The sequence below is a fragment of the Microtus pennsylvanicus genome, chromosome 15, assembly GCF_037038515.1.
Source record: "Microtus pennsylvanicus isolate mMicPen1 chromosome 15, mMicPen1.hap1, whole genome shotgun sequence".
Classification (NCBI taxonomy): domain Eukaryota; kingdom Metazoa; phylum Chordata; class Mammalia; order Rodentia; family Cricetidae; genus Microtus; species Microtus pennsylvanicus.
Genome location: NC_134593.1, coordinates 14,078,410 through 14,098,744, shown reverse-complemented (window position 1 = coordinate 14,098,744; position 20,335 = coordinate 14,078,410). Strand labels below are relative to the sequence as shown.

Below are 20,335 nucleotides of genomic sequence, written 5' to 3'. Positions count from 1 at the left end.
TTTAAATGAAAAAGGAGGGAGGGTTGTGTGGACAGAAACAGAACCTCAGAGAGAGTGGATAGTCTGAACCCTTCCCTACCCATGCAAGCCAGACAGCCCAAGAGGAGGGAGAGGGCCTTAACTCAGCTCCAGGTCAGTCCTGAGTTCGAGCCATGCTGGTGATGACCCTTATGGGAGGAACTGAAGTGGGAAATTAACCAATATACTGGTCACTGATTTTTGTTTGTCTTTGCTGGTTTCCCTGGGAGATTTGGCCAGACAGGGCGGTGTGGGGGAGGAGAAGGACATCAGAGGTGAAGGGCAGGGGAAGGGTGCCAAAGAGGACAGAGAGAAGGCAATGGGAAGGACAGAGTACAGGCACCGTACGGAAGGCCATGAATGGAAGAAACGCAACCCAGAGCTGAAGGCAAAAGGAGACAGCAAGAGAAACATAAGAAGCAAGGATAGAGGAGAGAGATGGACAGAGGAGAGAACAATGGGGCCCGAAGGAAGCCGGCGAAAGAGAGGTGGAATGTGGTGGCGAGCAGGAGGGAAGAGCACGGCCAGAGCTGCGAAAGCTGCAGCTGGTGGGGCCAGTGGGCGGGGCCTCATCTCCATCTCTAATGGCTGTGAAATGAGGTTAGCTCCATTAGAAGCGGCGAGAGTGTAACGAGATCACACTCATTAGGGCTGGGCCATCCAAGTAATTACCACCACCCCAAACACTGCGCCAGCCGCCAGCCGGCCACCAAGCACTTGCAGGCACACACACACACACACAGCGTACCACACGATGCAGAACGGAAAGCAAGGGCCAACAGCACTGTGAGCCCCGCACTTCAGGGCATGCCTGCCTGAGGTTAGCACATTCGCTAGCCCCCAAAGAGGCGCCCCAGTAGGCCTACACCTAGGCCGCCTACCCCACCCGCCACACACACAGCCAAAGAGCAATCATTTCCAACATTCCCCCATCAGGAAGTAAGGCATGTGCCCAGAGAGAGGTGGCTATTTTACCGATTGATCACACCCAAAGTGGTAGCTTTAAAGGGGACAGAACTCCATGGCACACCACTTGCCATTCTTTAGAGCATGTGAAAAGACCTGATCTGAGGCTTTAGGCCACACGGCTGGGGTCCTTTCCATACCACAGACTAGAACCAGAATCCAATACCAGGTCTGTCCCCAAGTCTGGGTTGTTTTGATTTTAAGTAACATCATTCTGCTTGATGGAGTTCATGTGCTAATAAGGATACACATGTAGACTTTTCACTTGTTGAAAATTATCTTTTCTTGTGTGTATATGGAGGTCAGAAGTCAACTCTGCAGTCAGTTCTCCCCTTCCATCTTTATGTAGCTTCTTAGGATAGAACTCAGGCTGTCTAGCATGTACCATCTGATGAGCCATCTCTCCAACTTTGAATTTAAAGAGACATAAATAGACCTCATTCAGAGAGCCCTCCCCTAGCCCCAGCTTCCTATACAGACAGAGTGACCACCCTGCACCTTCAGGCCCAAAGAGGAGCAACAGCACACACACCAGGGCAGTGGAACAGTTCAAACAGGCCAGTGCCAGTGGTGGCGCCGCCTTTGATCCCAGCGCTCCGGAGGCAGAGGCAGGCAGATCTCTGAGTTCAAGGCCAGCCTGGTCTGCAGAGTGAGTTCCAGGACAGCCAGGGCTGTTACACAGAGGAAAACAAACAAAAAAGGCCTCTTCAGACCGCATGCTAGCCAAGAGCAGAGGCCCTGTGGCCAGGCCACCCAAGCTCCAAGTACATCCCACTTTATATCATCATCATCGAAATAGCCTCACTGTGTAACTCTGACTAGCTTCAAACTCACAGTGATACACCTGCCTCTGCCTCCCTAGTGTTAGGATGCCAAGGTTAAAGGTGTGCGCAACCATGCTGGCTACTTCCTTTAAAAAGAAAATATGCATTTATTTGTATATAGGTATACATATAAAAAAATTTCTGTGTGAGTATATAAGCACGCAAAGCGGGTACACACACAAACACACGGAAATCATCTGCTCTCTCTCTCCACCATCTGGGTCCCGAGGATTGAACTTGGGTCATGAGGTTTGGCATCAAGTGCCATTACCCACTGAGCCATCTTGCTGGCCCATGACTCTGCTTTCTAAAAGAGACTTTAAAAACCACTGACCTCTCAGTCTGTGTCCGTGTTTGTGGACTGGGACGAAGAGGTGTCTGCTGCTGTCAGACAGAAGTGGACAGTCAGGGTTGTGATGCCTGCCGGGGTGCCACATGGTCCCTGTCACCCAGCAGATGTTTAAAGATGTTGGCTGTTGTGACTAGGAGTGTAGCTCAGTGGCTGTGTGCCTGCCTAGCGTATACCAGACCCTATTGTTAAAGATGTCAGCATTGTGATTACTATAGCTACAGGTGGAGCATCCTCAATCAGAGAGAGACAGCACACCACTGTCTAAACGTGAAAATCATGGTGTGTGTGTGTGTGTGTGTGTGTGTGTGTGTGTGTGTGTGTGTATAATCTTTTAAACGTACAGTGTCACTTATGGGTTCTTGATATTACTGACAGAAGAATTTAAAAGCAAAGCTGGGTGTGTTGGCACACGCCTTTTAATCCCAGCCCTCAGGAGGCAGAGGCAGGCTGGATCTCCACGAATTCAAGGCCAGCCTGAGCTACCTATGGAGTTCCAGGTCAACTAAAGCTTTGAGATTCTGCCTTTGGGGGAAAAATAAATAAATAAGCTGGGCAGTGTTGGAGCTTGCCTTTGATCCCAGCACACTGGAGGCAGAGGCAGGTGGATCTCTGTGAGTTCGAGGCCAGCCTGGTCTACAAAGTGAGTTCCAGAACAGCCAGGGCTGTTACACAGAGAAACCCTGTCTCGAAAAACAAACAAAAAACCCAAAAAGGAAAATAAATCAAAATGGTCTTAAGAGAAAGCTTGAGGCCATTTCATTCAAATGTGAGAGAAAAATGAGAGAACAGGCGAGCTGGAAATCTGGGCTAAGAGAAAGGGGGTGGGAAAGAAGAAGAGCAGCGTGCCTTTTAAGTATATAGACCAGCTGTAGGTCTGCAAGGCACTGTGGATGTTGGAGGACTTCAGAGAAAACAGTGGGAAAGCCAGGAGTTATCGAGCAAGCCCTCTTAGGATGTTGGCAGGTGTCCAGAGAAATAGAAAGGAAAAGTTAAACTTTTGAGCCAGAACTCAGGAATGCATTCAGGCTCAGCAGTAAACATCTGTAAGCAGCTGCATTAAAGGAGGGGCTTCTGGGACTTACAAGTAAGGTAGCGCATAGAAGGGATAATTAGTTCTCCCGTTTCCTTAGCTCGCCTTCAGGTGATCCGCTTTCCTAACGGTTGGTATCCTGGTCAAGTGATTGACAGGCTTAAGTTGGATTTAAGGGAGAGGGCAAGAACGTGCAAAGTTCTAATATTTAAGGCAAATCAGAATGCCTCATCTCCACGAGACCAGCCTGGTCTACAGAGCTAGTTCCAGGACAGGCTCCAAAGCCACAGAGAAACCCTGTCTCGAAAAACCAAAAAAAAAAAAAAAAAAAAAAAGAATGCCTCATCTCCACCCAGGGCCAGAGGAAGAGCTCAGATTCCATTCCTCTGAACAAGAAGGTGTGTGGTCTTTAACAAAGGTCTGCTGCCTCCGCCCTTTCCTAAGGTAATGGGAGGTGGAGTCTGTCTTAGAGCCCTGCAAGCCTGCCAGTGCCTAACATCAGCCAGAGGGAAATTGGTTTCGTTTTGATTTTGTTTTGTTTTTAAAGTTTTGGAAGTTTGTTTCATTTTTTGTTTTTCGAGATAGGGTCTCATAGCCCTGGCTGGTCTAAACCAGGCTATCGTTGAACTCATAGTGATCTGTATGCCTGTGTGCACGTGGGTGTGGATGTTTGTTCTGGAGCCCCTGGAGCTAGTTACAGAGGACTGATGTTGCTGTGTGGTATGCTGGGACCCTCTGCAAGGACAGCAAGTGTTCCGAACCCCTTTGCCGGCACCCTGGCCCCAGAAGGAAGAGGAAAGTTCTCCACAGCATCAGTACGCGTGTGTTATGCCTGCGATTCATACACACAGTGTGGGTATAGGCGGTACTAGAATCACAGCGCTGCTTAAAAACTCACTTAAGCATTTTGGACTTCCTCTTTTGGTTTCTTATTTGTTTGAGACAAAGCCTTAACAGTAGGCTAGACCCAAGCTCACTGTCCCGCTCAGGCTGACCTCAACTCATAGCAATCCTGCTGTCTCCGCCTCCTGAATGTTGGGTCTATAAGCATGGGCCACCAAGCCCAGGAGAGTGAGTTTGTGTCATTCAGTACTGACTATTACCCAAGACCCCATGCATATAAGGCAAGCACCCCCTATAGCATATACCCACCCCTACTCTGGATGTTCAGAATAGAGATACCCACACTGTAGTAGTAGTTGTAATATGATCTACTTATTTATTCATTTATTTAGTAGTGGTTGGGATTGAACCAGGTCCTCATGCATGTCAGGCGAGTGTTTTACCACTGAGCTGCATCTTCCTAGAGCTGCCTTTTGTACATATTTTTTATTTATGCATTTATTTTTGGTGTTTTGAGCCAGGCTTCTATGTAACTGTGTAGCCAAGGTTGGCCTGGAACTCCTGTTCCTTTTATTTCTGACTCCTGAGTGCTGGGATTACATGTACACACCACCATGCTTGGCACTTTTTATCTTGAGATAGGGCTCCACAGTTTTTGCCCAGACAGGCTCAAACTTATGATCTTCCTGCCTCAGTCTTCTGAGTAGCTGGGATTACAGGCAAGGCTGTTGTAGTAGTATTTAAATGACATTATCACATCACATAAATGTAGACAGAAGTTTCTGTCCTGCCCGGTCTTGCAGCTGTTCAGTCCCATAGAAACACATAGAGGCTTATATTAATTATAAACTGGTCTCTTAGCTCAAGCTTATTAGTAACTAGTTCTTACAACTTAAATTAACCCATAATTCTTGTCTATGTTTTGCCACATGGCTTAGTAGCTTTTCTCAGTGTAGAATTCTCATCTTCCTTCCTCTGCGTCTGACAGACTGGTGACTGTTCTTGATAAAATCTTGTATTATTTTCCCCAGACACATACGTTAATTTATGGTTCATTTCTGAGATTGGGGGAGTGTTAATCTGAGTATTCCATTACTGTAACAAATCGCATCCTCACAAACTATGTTAGCCACATACAAACTCACATCAAATTGAAGAACCAGAGAAACCTGAAGAGACCTTACAGTCTTCCAAACTCAAAGAATCTTTCAGAGATACCTCATGCCTGGATCAAGCATGGTGGTGAGTCTATATTTAAGGGCACCAGCCTCTGCCTCCTCACTTTTAAGTGCTCCTGCGAGAGGGTTCTTTCTGAGCAGGGTTCATGTTGCCTTCCAGGCTTGAGGCATGCGAAACATGTGGCCTTCTGAGTCGCTCCAGTGCACACACAGAGGGAGTCGAGAGAAGGCTCAGAAGCTATTGGTACTGCTGTTCTTCCAGAGTTCAGTTTCTAGTCCCTGCATTGGTACAGCTCTCAACGGCCTCCATCTCCAGCCCCTGGGAGAAATGACACTTTCGCTCACCCAGCAACCTCACACACAGACTTACACATAGACATAAATACATAGTCTTTAAAAAATGGTCATGCAGACCTGTGCACCAGAGCGGCCCCATGCCCTGTCCTAGGACATCTAATACCCGGTTGGCATGCTCTTCTCCTGGATATTCACCCCTACTAGAGGTGAACACACCTCAGAAAACCTTGTCCCTGATAGTGTGTGTGGTGGCTTCAGCCCGCAGCTTCCCTTCCACCCTGTCCCCCTTCCCACCCGCCTCCATCTTCCTCTAAGTCTTCCCCTTTTCTCCTCAGATCTCACTGGCTTCCCTCAAACCTGCCTTTAAGCTTCTTGCAAGGTATAAAAGAGCCTCCAAGTAGCCTTCCTCACACTAGGGATGGCCCACCATCCAGTCTGGAAGACATGCAGTATTTGCATATGCAAATCAACCCGCAGCTCACCTCCACACCTTGGCCTCGGTAGCCTTGTCTGCTTATTCCACTTTCCTCTGCACTCACTTCCCTCTCTCTTACACAAAGTAAGCACTTTTTAAATATTCATGAGGATGGGCGATCAGTGGGAAGGTGGGTAGAATCAAAATGGAAGCTGGGATAGTGCACTTTCATTTCCCTTCTAAATTCAAAGTATGATCAGGAGAGAGGAATTATCATTTTAAATGTGGCGGAAGGAAGCTGGGCCTTGCCTGATTCAGGCCTGTGATTCAGGCTTGGGAGGAGCACAAGTTTTGGGCTTGCCTGGGCCACAGAGTGAATTCAAGGCCACCCAGAGCAACTGAGTCAGATCCTATCTCAGAAAATAAAGAGGGCCAGCAAATAGTACAGATCGGTGCATAAAGGCACCTGTTGCCAGATCTCTGGACCTACATTGGGTGCCTGCATCTACACACACGCACACACAGATACACAGAGACAGGCAGACACACAGAGACACAGAGACAGACACACACAGAGACACAGAACAGACACACACCACACACAGAAACAGAGACAGACACACAGAGACACAGATACATACACACACAGATACACACACACATACACTGAGACACAGACACACACACACACAGAGTAAATAAAAAAGATTGAAATTTCAGGCACTGGAAAGATGGTTAAGAGCACTGACTGCTTTTCTAGAGGACCCGGGTTCAATTCTCAGCACCCACATGGCAGCTCACAACTGTCTGTAACTCCAGTTCCAGGGGCCCTGACACCCTCACACAGATATACATGCAGGTAAAACACCAATATACATAAAATAAATAATAATAAAGAAGCTGAGACAGAACATAAAGAATATATTTAAAAATTGAAATTTTCTTTTAAAAAAATAATAAAATCAAAGGAGGGGTTGGCTGGGCATGATGGTACACACATTTAATTCTAGTATGTGGGGAAGCCTGGTCTTTAGAGAGAGTTCCAGGGCTACATGATGAGACCATGTTTCAGGAAAAAAAAGGGGGGGTGGCTCAGCAGTTGAGAGCACTAAGCACTTACTGCATTTGGAGAGGGCCTGGTCCCCATCGCCTATGTCTGTGACTCACAATTGCCTGTAACTCCAGGGACCCCATGTCTTCGGTCTCCACCAGCACCTACACTCGCACACGTGGGCACACACGTGTACAGAATTAAAATAAAAATAAACCTTTAAAATAAAAGGTCCACATATGTAGCTCAGTGGGAGTGCGCTTGCTTCTTGAGGCCCTAGATTCAGTGACTATAAACACAAAATAAAGGAATGCAGGGCCAGCAGTGGTCACACACACCTTTAATCCCAGCACTTGGGAGGCAGAGGCAGGCGGATCTGAGTTTGAGGCCAGCCCGGTCTACAAAGTGAGTTCCAGGACTGTGGTGTTGTTACACAGAGAAACCCTTGTCTCGAAAAATCAAAAAATAATAATAATAAAATAAAGGAATCCATTAAAAAGTAGATGCACTCCAAAGCCACAGAGAAACCCTGTCTCGAAAAACCAAAAAAAAAAAAAAGTAGATGCAGTGAAAAAAATAAAGACATCTTGAAATTTGCAGGCAAATGGATGGAGCTAGAAAACATCATATTGAGTGAGGTAACCCAGACCCAGAAAGACAATTATCACATGTACTCACTCATAAGAGGTTTTTAAACATAAAGCAAAGAAAACCAGCCCACAAATCACAACCCCAGAGAACCTGAACAACAGGGAGGACCCTAAGAGAGACATACATAGATCTAATCTACAAGGGAAGTAGAAAAAGACAAGATCTCCTGAGTAAATTGGGAGCATGGGGACTTTGGGGGAGGGTTGAAGGGGAGGAGAGAGGCAGGGAGGGGGAGCAGAGAAAAATGTAGAGCTCAATAAAAATCAATAAAGACAAACAAAAGTTCAGACCTCAGCATTAGCTGCTTCACCTAGCCTGAGGGTGAGCTTAGGCAAGCTTCCACTTCCTGCTCTGAAATGAGGAGCCTCTCCAGACCCAGTGCCAGGTAAGAGCTGCACAGGAGCTCCCACTGGAGCTGGGCACAGTAGTCCACTGCCAGCCTGGGCTCTAGAGCAAAATCCTGTCTCAAAAAGAGAGAGGGAGGGAGGGAGGGAGGGAGGGAGGGAGGGAGGAAGGAAGGAAGGAAGGAAGGAAGGAAGGAAGGAAGGAAGGGAAATGTAAGGCTGGGAGCCTGGGTTTGAATCCTGCCCACCCAGCCATCCTCATCTAGAGACACAGCAGGAGGGATGTCAGCCTTACCTCAGACCTGTGCTCTACCCCAGGGGAAGAGACAGCCACCACAGAAGGTAAAGAACAGACCTCACTGACACCCAGGCCATGCGCACTTCACGTTGCCTTTTCTGGCCCTCATGTCGTTACTCCCCTTTTTCCACAAGAGGAAATAGTCTGGATAAGCATCTCACCAAGGCTGACAGCTAGTGAGGGGTGGAACCAGCAGGATCGTGTGGATCCTAGCCTCTATGCTCTTCCACCTTAAACGGTAAATATCTAAATATCTCTCGGGGCTGGGAGTATCTCACTGCTTGAGCTGTTGCTCTGTGTGTGTGTGTGTGTGTGTGTGTGTGTGTGTGTGTGTGTGTGTGTGTGTGTGTATGGCCTCCAGCACCATACACAAAAAAAGTAGTGAATTGACTCTAAGGGAAGGCTGACCGATGACAAAAATGTTTGGGAAACTGATGTGAAAATCATGGTATGCAAGTGTAATGCTGCTTCTCTGACAGACTTTTCCACAAAACCTTTTGTCCTTTAATGAGCCTGAGGAAATGGAGAGGGGCAGGCTTTGCTTATGCTTTTTCCGAGGGTGTCCGGGACTTGGTGATGTTCCCTCTGTGACCACTAGGGAGCAGTGGTGTTTCTTTTCCTCCTAGTCGCACCCAATTCTGTGGGCCAGCCTGGGCTCCCTGGCCTGTCAGTGAGGACTGAGTCTCTCCTCTCTCTGACTGCATTTAAGTACTGGACCATCCCCCCCACTAGTAATTCTCGAGGTGTCTCCAGTTGCAGGGCTTTGCCTTAAAGATCTTGCTCTTGTTCTCCACAACTTCAAATTTAAGCCTTTCTGTTTCTGCCTCCTGGCCTCACTTCCGCTCTCTGGGCCCTAATGTGAGTCGTGCTACCCCCGCCCTCCCAACCCCATCTCTCTCTCTCTCTCTCTCTCTCTCTCTCTCTCTCTCTCTCTCTCTCTCTCTCTCTCTCTCTCTCCTGCCTTCCTCTTTAAGTCAGTAATTGTGACTGCCTTGCGTTTGGGGGACATTAATTCCCGCCGTGCTTTTTTTTGTTTTGTTTTTTGTTTGTTTGGTTGTTTTTTCGAGACAGGGTCTCTGTGTAGCCCTGGCTGTCCTGGAACTCACTCTGTAGACCAGGCTGACCGCGAACTACAGAGATCTGCCTGCTTCTGCTGGGATTAAAGGTGTGCGCCACCACCGCCCAGCTCCTGCCTTGCTTTGAAAGCATTATCTTGCTTTCCTTCCCAAGGAAGGGGCAGACAGAAAAACCAGGTGGACCGGGAGGTAACAATTCCTTTGGGGTTCATCCCTTGCTCTCCACCTCAACCTGGTGAGGAGCTTGGAGCATTAAAGAAGTAGGGCCACAAGGGAACTCACAAGACGGAGGGAGAGCCATTTTAGAGCTGATGATCCATCTTTCTGGGCGACTACGCCCTCAGAACTCTCCACCCTCCCTTGGCTCCAGGGCTTTCTCCTTCCACCCCCCACCCCACCCCCGTGGTGGCAGCAGCCTTGTAATTTAAAGCTCTCTCTGTCGCCTCTAATGTGATCCTCTCGTTTTATTGACTCTCTCTGCCGTCTGTGGCGCCCCTTCACATCAATCTCTGCTCTAATCACACTGCCGCCGCTGCCTCCCTGGCAGCCCCTCTGCTCTGCTCTGCAGAGGCGCGGCCCTTTCCTCCCCGGTCCCCCACCTTCAGAACACAGCCTCCTTCTCTCCCATTCCTTCTGAGCCGTCGTGTCGGGTCTGGGACAGTTGCCTTCTTCCTTCACCCTCCTGTGAGACTCGCCCCACAGGAGAGCTGCTCCTAAGAAATGCTGGGAACCCCGGGAAGAAATGGCCAATGGCGGAGGGACAAAGTGAACACGAATCTTGGCCTGAGGGTAGCAGGTTACGTAGGCTTTTAGAGGCTTCCATACCAAATCCAGTTCAAGGCAAGAAGGGCAAAAGAAAAAGAAAAAAAGAGAGAGAAAAAGGAAAACAGGGACCTGGAGCTCCAGAGAGATGAGATGGGAGATAAAAGAGAGGAAAATGGAAGGATTAGAACTTGGGGGGCACCCTGACCACAACAGTCTGATAAATAGTGTGTAGGGGGGGAGAAACACTGAGGAAAAGGGGGCGGGAGAAATAGGGGGTGCATGAGGCAGAAATAAATTTGCAATTGAAATTCTTCTTCTGTAGAGGAGGGGTAGGTTGGAAGGTAGGGGAGAGATTTGCAATTTTAAACAGCCTCCAGCTGACCTGCCCAGGCGGGTCTTACCCAGAAGCTGGCTGAGAGCCCCTTTGATTTGTACTTAGCAGGCAGTGGTCCTTTTCTAGAGGTGAGCGCCTGAGAGAGAGGGATCCTGGGACTTACTCCAGCGTTGTGAGTCGGGAGCCGAGGGAGCGAATACTTGTAAGCAGGGCCGTCCTGATACCAAAGCAAGAGCGCAAAGTACCCACCAAGTTACCCTCAGCTCTCCTGTCAGGTCGGTAGTGAAATGTGGTAGGGTCCAACCTGTGGAAGTGACTGAGCCCTCGCAAACCAACAGACTTACCTTCTTCTGTCCCACCAAGGTTCCTTAGGAAGAATGCCTTTCTCCAGAGAGGCCTCGGCTCCTACTTAACTAGAAATCTACACCCCACCCCCAGCCCCGCCCTGTTTCTTCACTTCCCTTTTGATTTCTCTCCTCACCCCTTTTACCAGGTACTTATTTGCATCTCATTAGCATACTAATCCCAACCGAGAGAATTCCTTGAAGGTTCTGACTCAAACCTAGCTGGACTCCCAGTCGGATAAGGGAAGTGGAAAATAGGCTTGAAGGCAGCGTGGCACCTGGACCAAGGCCCCATATCAAATCTGGGAGCCTGGAGATGGGGGTTAAAGATGACCCAAGGGAAAGAGGCCCCTCCTCACCCTTTCTCTGAAGCGGTGCGGCCTGAATAGGAGACATTGCCTCCTACAGAGATGGGAGAGGCGTTAGTGGACCCTTAGGGAACTGATAATTTGGAGGAAGGTAGGAAGGAGCCTCCATGACCTTATCCACAATTCCTAATTCCTAGCTCCTTGGAGACTACTAATTCTACCTGTTTTATGTCTACATACACACACACACCAAATTTGTTCTTTCTTTTATGGAGGTTGGGGAATGGACAGTGTCTCATGTATCCTACGCTGGTCTTGAACTCACAATATAGCCAGGACTTCGGATCCTCCTGCCTCTACTGCCAGAGTAGTGGGATTATAAGCATGAACCTATCCCCATTATCCTGAGCCGGGAATTGAGCCCAGGACTTCCTGCATGCTAGACCATCATTCTAGCGGCTAAGCTGTTCCCACCATTTTGGAACCTGGTTACTATCAGTGGCGCCTTTAAACCTTGAGGATTTCTCGGCTTCCTCGTCTCACAAATACTGTGAGATGAAGTGAGATACTGGTGCGTGTCTTTAGCTGGTACCAAGCCCATGCTGTAAAATCTTTCATAGCTGCTGGGACCATGATTACGAGGACTTGCTACTAACATGTTTACCTCCAATTTGGAGCGGAGAGAGCCACAAAGGAGCTACTATCTCCCAACGAGCCAGGGAATTCCTCTGCCTCAGCGTGTCCCAGCCTGTCTAGATCTGGAATGCACTGGAGAAAGATGTGTGCTAGGGAAAGCAAGAAGACTTCTGACAAGGAGCCAGACCTGAAGGGTTTTTCAGTGTTCATTCATTTGAAAGATATTTATTAGCATGATGACACATGCCTGTAGCCCCAGCACCTTGGGCAGTCGAGGTAGGAGGAATCAGGGTTATTCTCAGCTACTGGAATGTAAGGCTAGCCTGGGTTATATGAGGACCGGACTGTGTCTGTGAATCATAGAGAAGTAGAAAGCAGATAGAATCCCTCATGGAACTCACCCTCCGGAAGGAAAGGAAGGAAGCCCAGAAACATTTTTCACTAGGCTGTGAAAACTCTGAGGGCCGCTCTGCCAAAGGCTCTTGGACAAAGAAGGACCAAGAAAGAGAGGGAGAGGGTGTGGTAAGGAGAGAGAGGTGGGAAGGCTGGCTGGCTGATCAGTGCTCTAAAACAAGGCAGCTCAGGGGAGACTGTAGAAGTGGACTTTCTGGCAGGTAGGACTTTACAGAGCCCAGAAAGGGGCTGCATTTTCTTGAGTGCAATGAGAAACCACTGATGGATTTTAAGTAGAATGGAGTATGATTTACGTGTTTTAAAGACAAGTAAAAGGGCTGACAAGCTGGCTCACTGGGTAAAGGTGCTTGCTGCAAACGTGACAGCCCGAGTTCCACCCCCAGGACTCACACAGTAGAGAAGAGCTGTTTTTTCATCTCCACGTGTGTGCCATGGTGCGGGCACACACACATGCGGGCACACACACACACAAGTAATTTTCTGAGACATGTATGTGGGAGGGCTAAGGACATAGCTCAATCAATAGAGTGTTTTCCTAGAAGTCACAAAGCCCTGGGTTCAATTCCCAGGCATAGTGACGCACACCTGTAATCCCAGTAGAGGTAGCAAAGAATCACAAGTCCAAGATCAGCCTGGGTTACATGAGAGTCTGTCTAAAAAGAAAAACAGGAAAGGAAAGGAAAAGGGAAAAGAAAATTATAACCTAAAGTTTATTTTAAAACATTCTGAGCTGGGCGGTGATGGCGCACGCCTTTCACCCCAGCACTCCAGAGGCAGAGGCAGGTGGATCGCTGTGAGTTCGAGACCAGCCTGGTCTACAGAGTGTGTTCCAGGACAGGCTCCAAAGCTACACAGAGAAACCCTGTCTCAAAAAACAAATAAACAAACATTTTGAAAAGTGGGAAATTGGTGAGGAGACAAATGGAACTAAGACTGCCCCTGAGTTGACCGGCGGCCCATGAAGGGTTCCTCACAGACATTTGGCGGGTCTCGTAGTTAAAGATGAAGCAATCACTCTGGCTGTTAGAGGGAGACACTAGCTTGAGAAGGCAGGGGTGGAAATGAGTAGTTCCTCTGTTTGATCAGCGTAGAAAGGTAACATTGGCATGGGCCAAGATGGCGCTGTGGAGGAAGATGGTGGGGGCAGGGTCCAACACATTCCGGAGCTCGCTGTGGAAATTTGCAGATGGGGTGGACATACCTAAGCAGAAGGATGAGTGGTACCAGCCTTGAGATTGCAAGACAGAGAGGAAGAGCCAGTTCAGAAATCAATAGTGAGTTCTAATTTTAGGCACGTTAATTTCTAAGCCTGTTAGACTTCAAGTTGGCATGAGGGCATGAGTCTGGTGCTCCGGGAGCGTGACAGGACTAGAGAGTCCAGACGTTCGGCCTTGGAGACCCTGGCATCTCATGACATTGCTCTCTCTGTGCCTTCTGCAGGGGCCTGGCTGTCACGCTGAAATGAACCCTCAGCGGTCCTCCGTCTACCATGGCTACCCTTAATTCGGCCTCTTCCTCCAGTGCTGTTCCTTCCCCTGGGCATGATGCTCCGTCCCCACCTCCGGACACCTCCTCTAGCACCTCTGATCCTGTCACCAAAGATCCCCCTGATGCCCCCGCCACCTCTGAAAGTGTAAGGTCCTCAGAGCCAGGGGCAGAGCGTCTGGAGTCAGGCTGTGGCCTTGTTCCACCAAAGGAAATTGGAGATCCCCAAGGAGAGCCTGGCTGTGGTCACATCCCACCAAAGGACCTCGGGGTGGAAAAGGAGGAGGAGGAGGAGGAAACGATCCTTCCTTTGGACCTAAGCAACCACTTATTCTTTGCAGCTGGGGGTAAGGCCTACCTACTGGCCAAGCTGTCAGTGAACTCTTGTTCAAGTGGCAGTGAACTCTTGTTACCAAAGGACTTCCCCTGGGATGAGGCAAACATCCAGGAAGAGTCCAGCCTGCCCCTCCTTGCCCATTTTCCCTCCTCACACCTTACCACCCTTCACATCCAACATGGCTTTGACCCAACCCAAGGCTTTAGCTCTTCTGACCAAATTCTGTCCCATGATACCTCAGTGCCATCTCTGGCTGCCTGTGAGGGAAGGGATGGATCCTTCTGGAGCTACCAGCTGGTTCCAAACCCATCCGAAGATCCCAAAGATGGCCCCCTGGAGAGCCAATGGGGAGACCACAGGGCACTGTTCTGGATCTGCCTTCTGTGCCGCCTGGGTTTCAGCCGGCTCCGGGCCTTCATAGGCCACACACATTCTCATGGAGTGAAGCTGACCCCTGCCCACCACCAGGGCCTGCTGGGCAGCCCGGCGATACTTCAGGAAGGTGATGAAGGCGGCATGGCCTTCCTAAGCTTTCTGGAACCAAAACTTGCTTGCCCTTCTCCCAAAGTCCCTGACAACAGCACAGTGACCGCGGTGACAAACGGAGCCCAGACTGAGGATGGCCCCCCAGAGGCAGACATTCAGGCCCTCGTTCTCCCCACTGAAGAAGTTATGGCCCTCAGTCCACCATCCCCTTCCACAGCCCTAACCACCTGGGACCCCAGCCCAACCCAAGCCAAAGAATCGCCAGTATCAAGAGGCGAGGCAGGGCCAGACTGGTTCCCCGAGGGGCAGGAAGAGGATGGAGGGCTCTGTCTCCCACTCAACCAAAGCTCACCCACCTCCAAGGAGGCAGCCACGCTCCCAGCTCCAGTAGGCTCTCCTGAAGACGCCAGTGACCCACCTCAGTCCTGTCGTCTGATTGATGACTACGCTCCGGCCCCTGCAGCCTTCCAGGGCCTCAGCCTGTCCAGCCACATGTCCCTGCTACACTCACGCAATTCCTGCAAGACTCTCAAGTGTCCCAAGTGCAACTGGCACTACAAGTACCAGCAGACCCTAGACGTGCACATGCGGGAGAAGCATCCGGAGAGCAACAGTCACTGCAGCTACTGCAGCGCCGGGGGCGCCCACCCCCGCCTCGCCCGCGGAGAGAGCTACAACTGTGGCTACAAGCCCTACCGCTGCGACGTCTGCAACTACTCCACCACCACCAAAGGCAACCTCAGCATCCACATGCAGTCCGACAAGCACCTGGCCAACCTGCAGGGCTTCCAGGGGGGGCCTGGTGGGCAGGGCAGTCCCCCAGAGGCGTCCCTCCCGCCCCCTTCTGTAGGGGATAAAGAGCCCAAGGCCAAATCATCCTGGCAGTGCAAGGTGTGCAGCTATGAAACCAACATCTCCCGAAACCTGCGCATCCACATGACTTCCGAGAAACACATGCAGAATGTGCTCATGTTGCACCAGGGGCTGCCGCTCGGCCTGCCACCAGGGCTGGTGGGGCCAGGACCTCCTCCGCCGCCGGGAACTACCCCCACCAACCCTCCAGAACTCTTCCAGTACTTTGGGCCCCAGGCCCTAGGACAGCCTCAGACGCCTCTGCCTGGGCCTGGGCTGAGGCCAGAAAAGCCCCTGGAAGCCCAGCTGCTCCTTAACGGTCTCCACCACCTTGGAGCACCTTCCCGAAAGTTCCTCACCACTGGTAAGTTCCCCGCTCTGCTCCAGCTGCTCCCTGCTCGGGCCTCCCCACAGTGAGCCCCCGCTTAGGTAAACATGGCTCTCTCTAGTCCCCCATTCACTCTTCCTTAGTCACTAACCTGTCTCTGTCCCCTAGCCCCTGGCAGCCTCTCCCCTGAGACCCATCTGCCACCAAGTCAGCTCCTGGGCTCCTCCTCCGACGGCCTGCCCGCCTCACCATCCCCAGATGACAGCCCACCCCTGAAGGTGTTCCGCTGCCTGGTATGCCAGGCATTCAGCACAGACAGCCTGGAGCTGCTGCTTTACCACTGCAGCATAGGCCGGAGCCTCCCAGAGGCCGAGTGGAAGGAGGTAGCCGGTGACACCCACCGCTGCAAACTTTGCTGCTATGGCACCCAGCTCAAGGCCAACTTCCAGCTCCACCTCAAGACTGACAAACACACGCAGAAGTACCAGCTAGCAGCCCACCTTAGAGAGGGGGGTGGAGCCATGGGCACCCCTTCCCCACTGCCCCTGGGGGATGGGGCTTCTTATGGCTCTGTCTCCTCGCTCCACCTGCGCTGCAACATCTGTGACTTTGAGTCCAACAGCAAGGAGAAGATGCAGCTGCACGCCCGGGGGTCAGCCCATGAAGAAAACAGCCAGATCTATAAGGTGAAGTTCAGGCAGAGGGGCCAGGAGAGGGAGGGGACCAGGGTGGAAGGAGGTGCAGAATAGAGAAGTGGTGGAGGAACCCTGGGTGATGGACATGAAGGGTGGGGCTGTGTATGTACCAGGGTAGCAAAGTGTTGGGCAGACCTTGGGGAAAGACCAAAGGACAGTGGACCATCAGGAGGAAAATAGACTTTATTCAGCTTTTCTGGCATGTAGGCTCATCTCAGCCCAGCCCATCATGTTACCCATAATTCCAAGAGGCAGAAGCAGAGCGCAGTCGCATACTCGGAAACCCAGGATTGGTGGGAGAAAGAGAAGGAAAGCAGTGATGCATAGGTGGCCGAGAAGGGGAAAGGGAGGTTAGCCAGGAAGATGGTCCTAGAAAGGAGTGTCCCCAGAGATCTGGAGGTGTTCCTTCTACATCTGAGCCGGCCTCTTCCGTGGTTCTAGTTTCTCCTGGATATGGAGGGAGCAGAGGCAGGGCCAGAGCTGGGGCTTTACCGCTGTCTGCTGTGTGCCTGGGACACACCTTCCCGCCTAGCCGTGCTACAACACCTGCGCACACCCGCCCACCGCGATGCCCAGGCCCAGAGGCGTCTGCAGCTGCTACAAAATGGCCCAAGCACTGAAGAAGGCCTCTCAGCTCTTCAGAATATCCTGAGCTTCAGCCATGGGCGGCTCCGAACTCCTGGTGAGGAAGAGGGAACAGAAAAGGACAGACGCTGGGCAGAGGCGGCAGAGGCAGGGCCATAGCAACCACGTGACAGAGGGAGCAGCAAGGGGACTGTGAGCTACCAACAGCTTGGAGGAAGGTGTGGGGAAGGGATGGGAAGGCAGGATGGGGAATGCCAGGAACAGGGGTTTCCCAGCAAGAAGGGGAGCAAGAGACTCCTGGAGGATGGAGAGAATGGCAGAGATTTGCTGAGTGAAGACCAGGAAGACAGGAGGAAATGAGGCGGTGATTCTAGCAGCTAGTGGTTGTGCGGGATGGTAGGCAAAGAGAAAAATCTAAAATATGTTTCATGCTGGGCCAGTCTTGTTGGAAGGAGATGGGCACTGTGGGCATGGTCCAAAGGCAACAGGGATGGGAAGAGGCCCCAACAAGTTTCCCAGCCTCTTCCTGTCTCCTAGGAGGTCTTCAGCCCCAAGGCTGGGCTTAGAGACCCCCTTAGGCAGCAGAGGTTGTTCCAGCAGAGGCCGGGAACAGCCAGCCAGGCGCCATTGATCCAGAGGGTGCAGGAGAAGAGCCTGGAAGGGGCTGTCAGAGGTGGGCATGGGCATCTGGGCTTTGGAGAGGCCAGCAGTGGGTGAGGGCAAGGGCAGGGCAGCAGGAACCAGGAACAGGCAGCATTGACTGGTGCTAATTGAATTGCCAATACGCTGGCTGGAGTTAAGTGCTGGAGGGGCCCAGATCAATAGCTAACGATCCTGGCGCAAGGCTGAATGGAGTTAAGGAACTTTTAACACTTTAATTAGGCTGCCACCGAAAATAAATTCCTACACATCTGTCAGTTCTTACTTGAGTGGTAATGTCCTTGCCCATCGCTCCTGGTCACTACAGCCGCCGCTGCTTCATTCAGCATTTGCAGGGCCCCTCCCACGACACTTTTGGGGTTTCCCCTTTCCAGGGTCAGGCAGGCCAGGAGGCCAAATTTAGTCCAGTCCTGTTGTGGGGCTTGTTGCTAGGGATGGGGTGTTAGGCTTGCCCTGCTGTTCCACTGTGTCTCTCCTGGCGGCTTTTCATCCTTCCCTGCCTCCTGATTCACTCATCCATTCCTTCACCAACTGGCTGCTGGTCCTGCTTCCTCTGCCCTGAGTCCTCCCTCCTTCCCCAGTGTTCATGGCGCTGTGCTGACTCTGTCTCCACCCCACACAGGGAAGACTGACACCCCCTCATCTAAGCCACCCACCTCTGAGAAAGATGCCCAGAACAAGACAGAACAATTGGGTGAGCCCCTGACCCGTCTCCCCCATCCAGTTTACTGTGTATCCTGGGATGATCATGGAGTCCTTCAGAAGCCCAGGCACCCCAAAAGACCACCTTCCCAGACACCCCAAAAGACCTCCTTCCCAGAAGGAGCAAAATTGATCAGAGAAAAGAAAGGGCAAACAGGCTGTGGTGGCCCAGGCATCTCCGTGCCCCCTATGAAGACCCAGCCCTGGCTAACCCAGAAGCCCTCCCTGCCAGGCCCCACCCAACTGCTGAGTTTCTTGCCCGTTCTCCATTCTCTGAAGCCTGCTTCCTACCCTGAAAGCTCTATGGTAGTAGGGGCTATGCAGGAAGGGGGAGAATTAAAGGGGTACTTTAACCTCCTCTCCTCTTACCCTCAGCTTCTGGAGTGACAGAGGACAGAACTGGCCCTTCCACAGACAGTGCCAACCAGATCACGGTCAGAACTGGGGTAACTGGGATGATGAAGGTGGGGGCCTGGCTTTACTGAGATCTTGTACTCTAAAGCAGTGGTTCTCAACCTGTGGGTTGCCACCCCTTGGGTCATCTGAAGCCATTATTATTCATTACGGTAGCAAAATCACAGCTATGGTGTAAAACAAAAATCGTTTTATTGTCGGGGCACCATAGCATGAGGACCTGTAGTAACTAGCGCGGCATTGGGAAGGTTGAGAACCACTGTTCTAAAGGCTTCTATTGCGCCTGTGGCTATTTTATCTCAGAATCTCACATGGGAATTTGTACCGAGGGCCAGTTCTGTATGTTCAGCAAGTAAGGCGGAAACCTGCCTGTGAGCATGAACACAGAGGGTGTGACAGGAAGGAGTGGCGGGAACTTGGTGAAAAGCAGGAGCGACTGGAAGGATGCAGGAGGGGGAGGAAAGCCTGGCGGGGTGGGAAGAGCAATGCAGAACACAAGAGCAGTCCCATAGGACTACGGGAGGATGTTCCTTCCTGCAGGGAGCCGTAAGCTGGAAAGAACCCTTCTGGCACCCCTTCCTAAGAGTAGAGGCACTCAACAAGCCGTTCATCGACAGGCAGTCCCACAAGCCTCTGAGCTTCAGGACTGGACATGAAAGGACTCAGGAGCAATATGGCCTTGTGATCTCTGTGTCAGTTCTGAGGAGATTCCAAGTCTGTGGTCTTGAGATGCCATCCTGGGCCTCACAGCTCCCCAGACTCCACTGCAGAATGTAGGGATACCTCAGTCCTCAGTTTCTCTTCCTCCCAACTCCTCCCTGCAGCCTGTGTGTTACAGGACCCGTCCTGAGGCTTGGTTCATTAATATGAGCACCTCGGTGCAGGCCTAGGAAAGTGCAGAGCAGCAGGAGCAGGTGGGCCAGAGAGAGAAGCTTGGTCTGGGGCAGCAGGCAAAATGCCCGCTCAGATGACAGCAGGCCTCTAGTGCCTCCATCTCTCCGAAGGTCTGGGCCACAATGCGCTGAACGACAGACCAGAATTCCCCTGGGCCGGCCTGGGGCTGGAGAGCTGGCTCAAGCAGTTAAGAGCATTGATTGCTCTTCCGAAGAACCCAGGCTCAATTCCCAGCACCCACATGGCACAACTATCTGTAACCCCCGTTCCAGAGGATCTGACACCCTCATACAAACATGCATGCAGGTGAAACACCAATGTACATAAATAAATAAAGCCAGGTGGTGGCACACACCTTTAATCCCAGCACTTGAGAGACAGAGGCAGGTGTATCTCTGTGACTTCGAGGCCAGCCTGATCTACAGAGTCAGTTCCAGGACAGCAAGGCCTATACAAAGAAACCCTATCTCGAAAAACAAAAAAAGAAAACAAACAAACAAAAATAATAAAGGAAGAAGAAGAGGTCATGAGCTGGGCAGTGGTGGTGCACACCTTTAATTCCAACAGAGAGACAGGTGAAACTGCATTGGAGGCCAGCCTGGTCTACAGAGCGAGTTCCAAGACAGCCAGGGCTACACAGAGAAACCCTGTCTCAAAACAAACAAACAAAAGAAAACCCAAAACAAGCAAACAAAAAGAAGTGATGAAAGGGAAAGAGAATGGGGTGCAGCTGAGCCTGAGAGAGAGGAGTCA

At 51.0% G+C, this 20,335-nt stretch overlaps 2 protein-coding genes across 7 annotated transcripts in view; one reads left to right on the top strand and one right to left on the bottom strand.

Moving 5' to 3' along the window:
* Thtpa (thiamine triphosphatase) overlaps positions 1-20,335 on the bottom strand; it is a 47,194-nt gene that overhangs the window by 12,845 nt on the left and 14,014 nt on the right. The window lies entirely within an intron of this gene.
* Zfhx2 (zinc finger homeobox 2) overlaps positions 1-20,335 on the top strand; it is a 32,817-nt gene that overhangs the window by 5,935 nt on the left and 6,547 nt on the right. The window contains exons 2-6 of one of the 2 annotated variants that reach the window (XM_075949530.1): positions 13,585-15,668; positions 15,801-16,318; positions 16,769-17,009; positions 18,195-18,266; positions 18,650-18,708. In XM_075949530.1, coding sequence (XP_075805645.1) covers positions 13,634-15,668; positions 15,801-16,318; positions 16,769-17,009; positions 18,195-18,266; positions 18,650-18,708 — 2,925 coding nt within the window. In that variant the 5' untranslated portion in view covers positions 13,585-13,633. The remainder of the gene's footprint in view (positions 1-13,584; positions 15,669-15,800; positions 16,319-16,768; positions 17,010-18,194; positions 18,267-18,649; positions 18,709-20,335) is intronic. The other variant, XM_075949531.1, reaches the window with a different exon arrangement.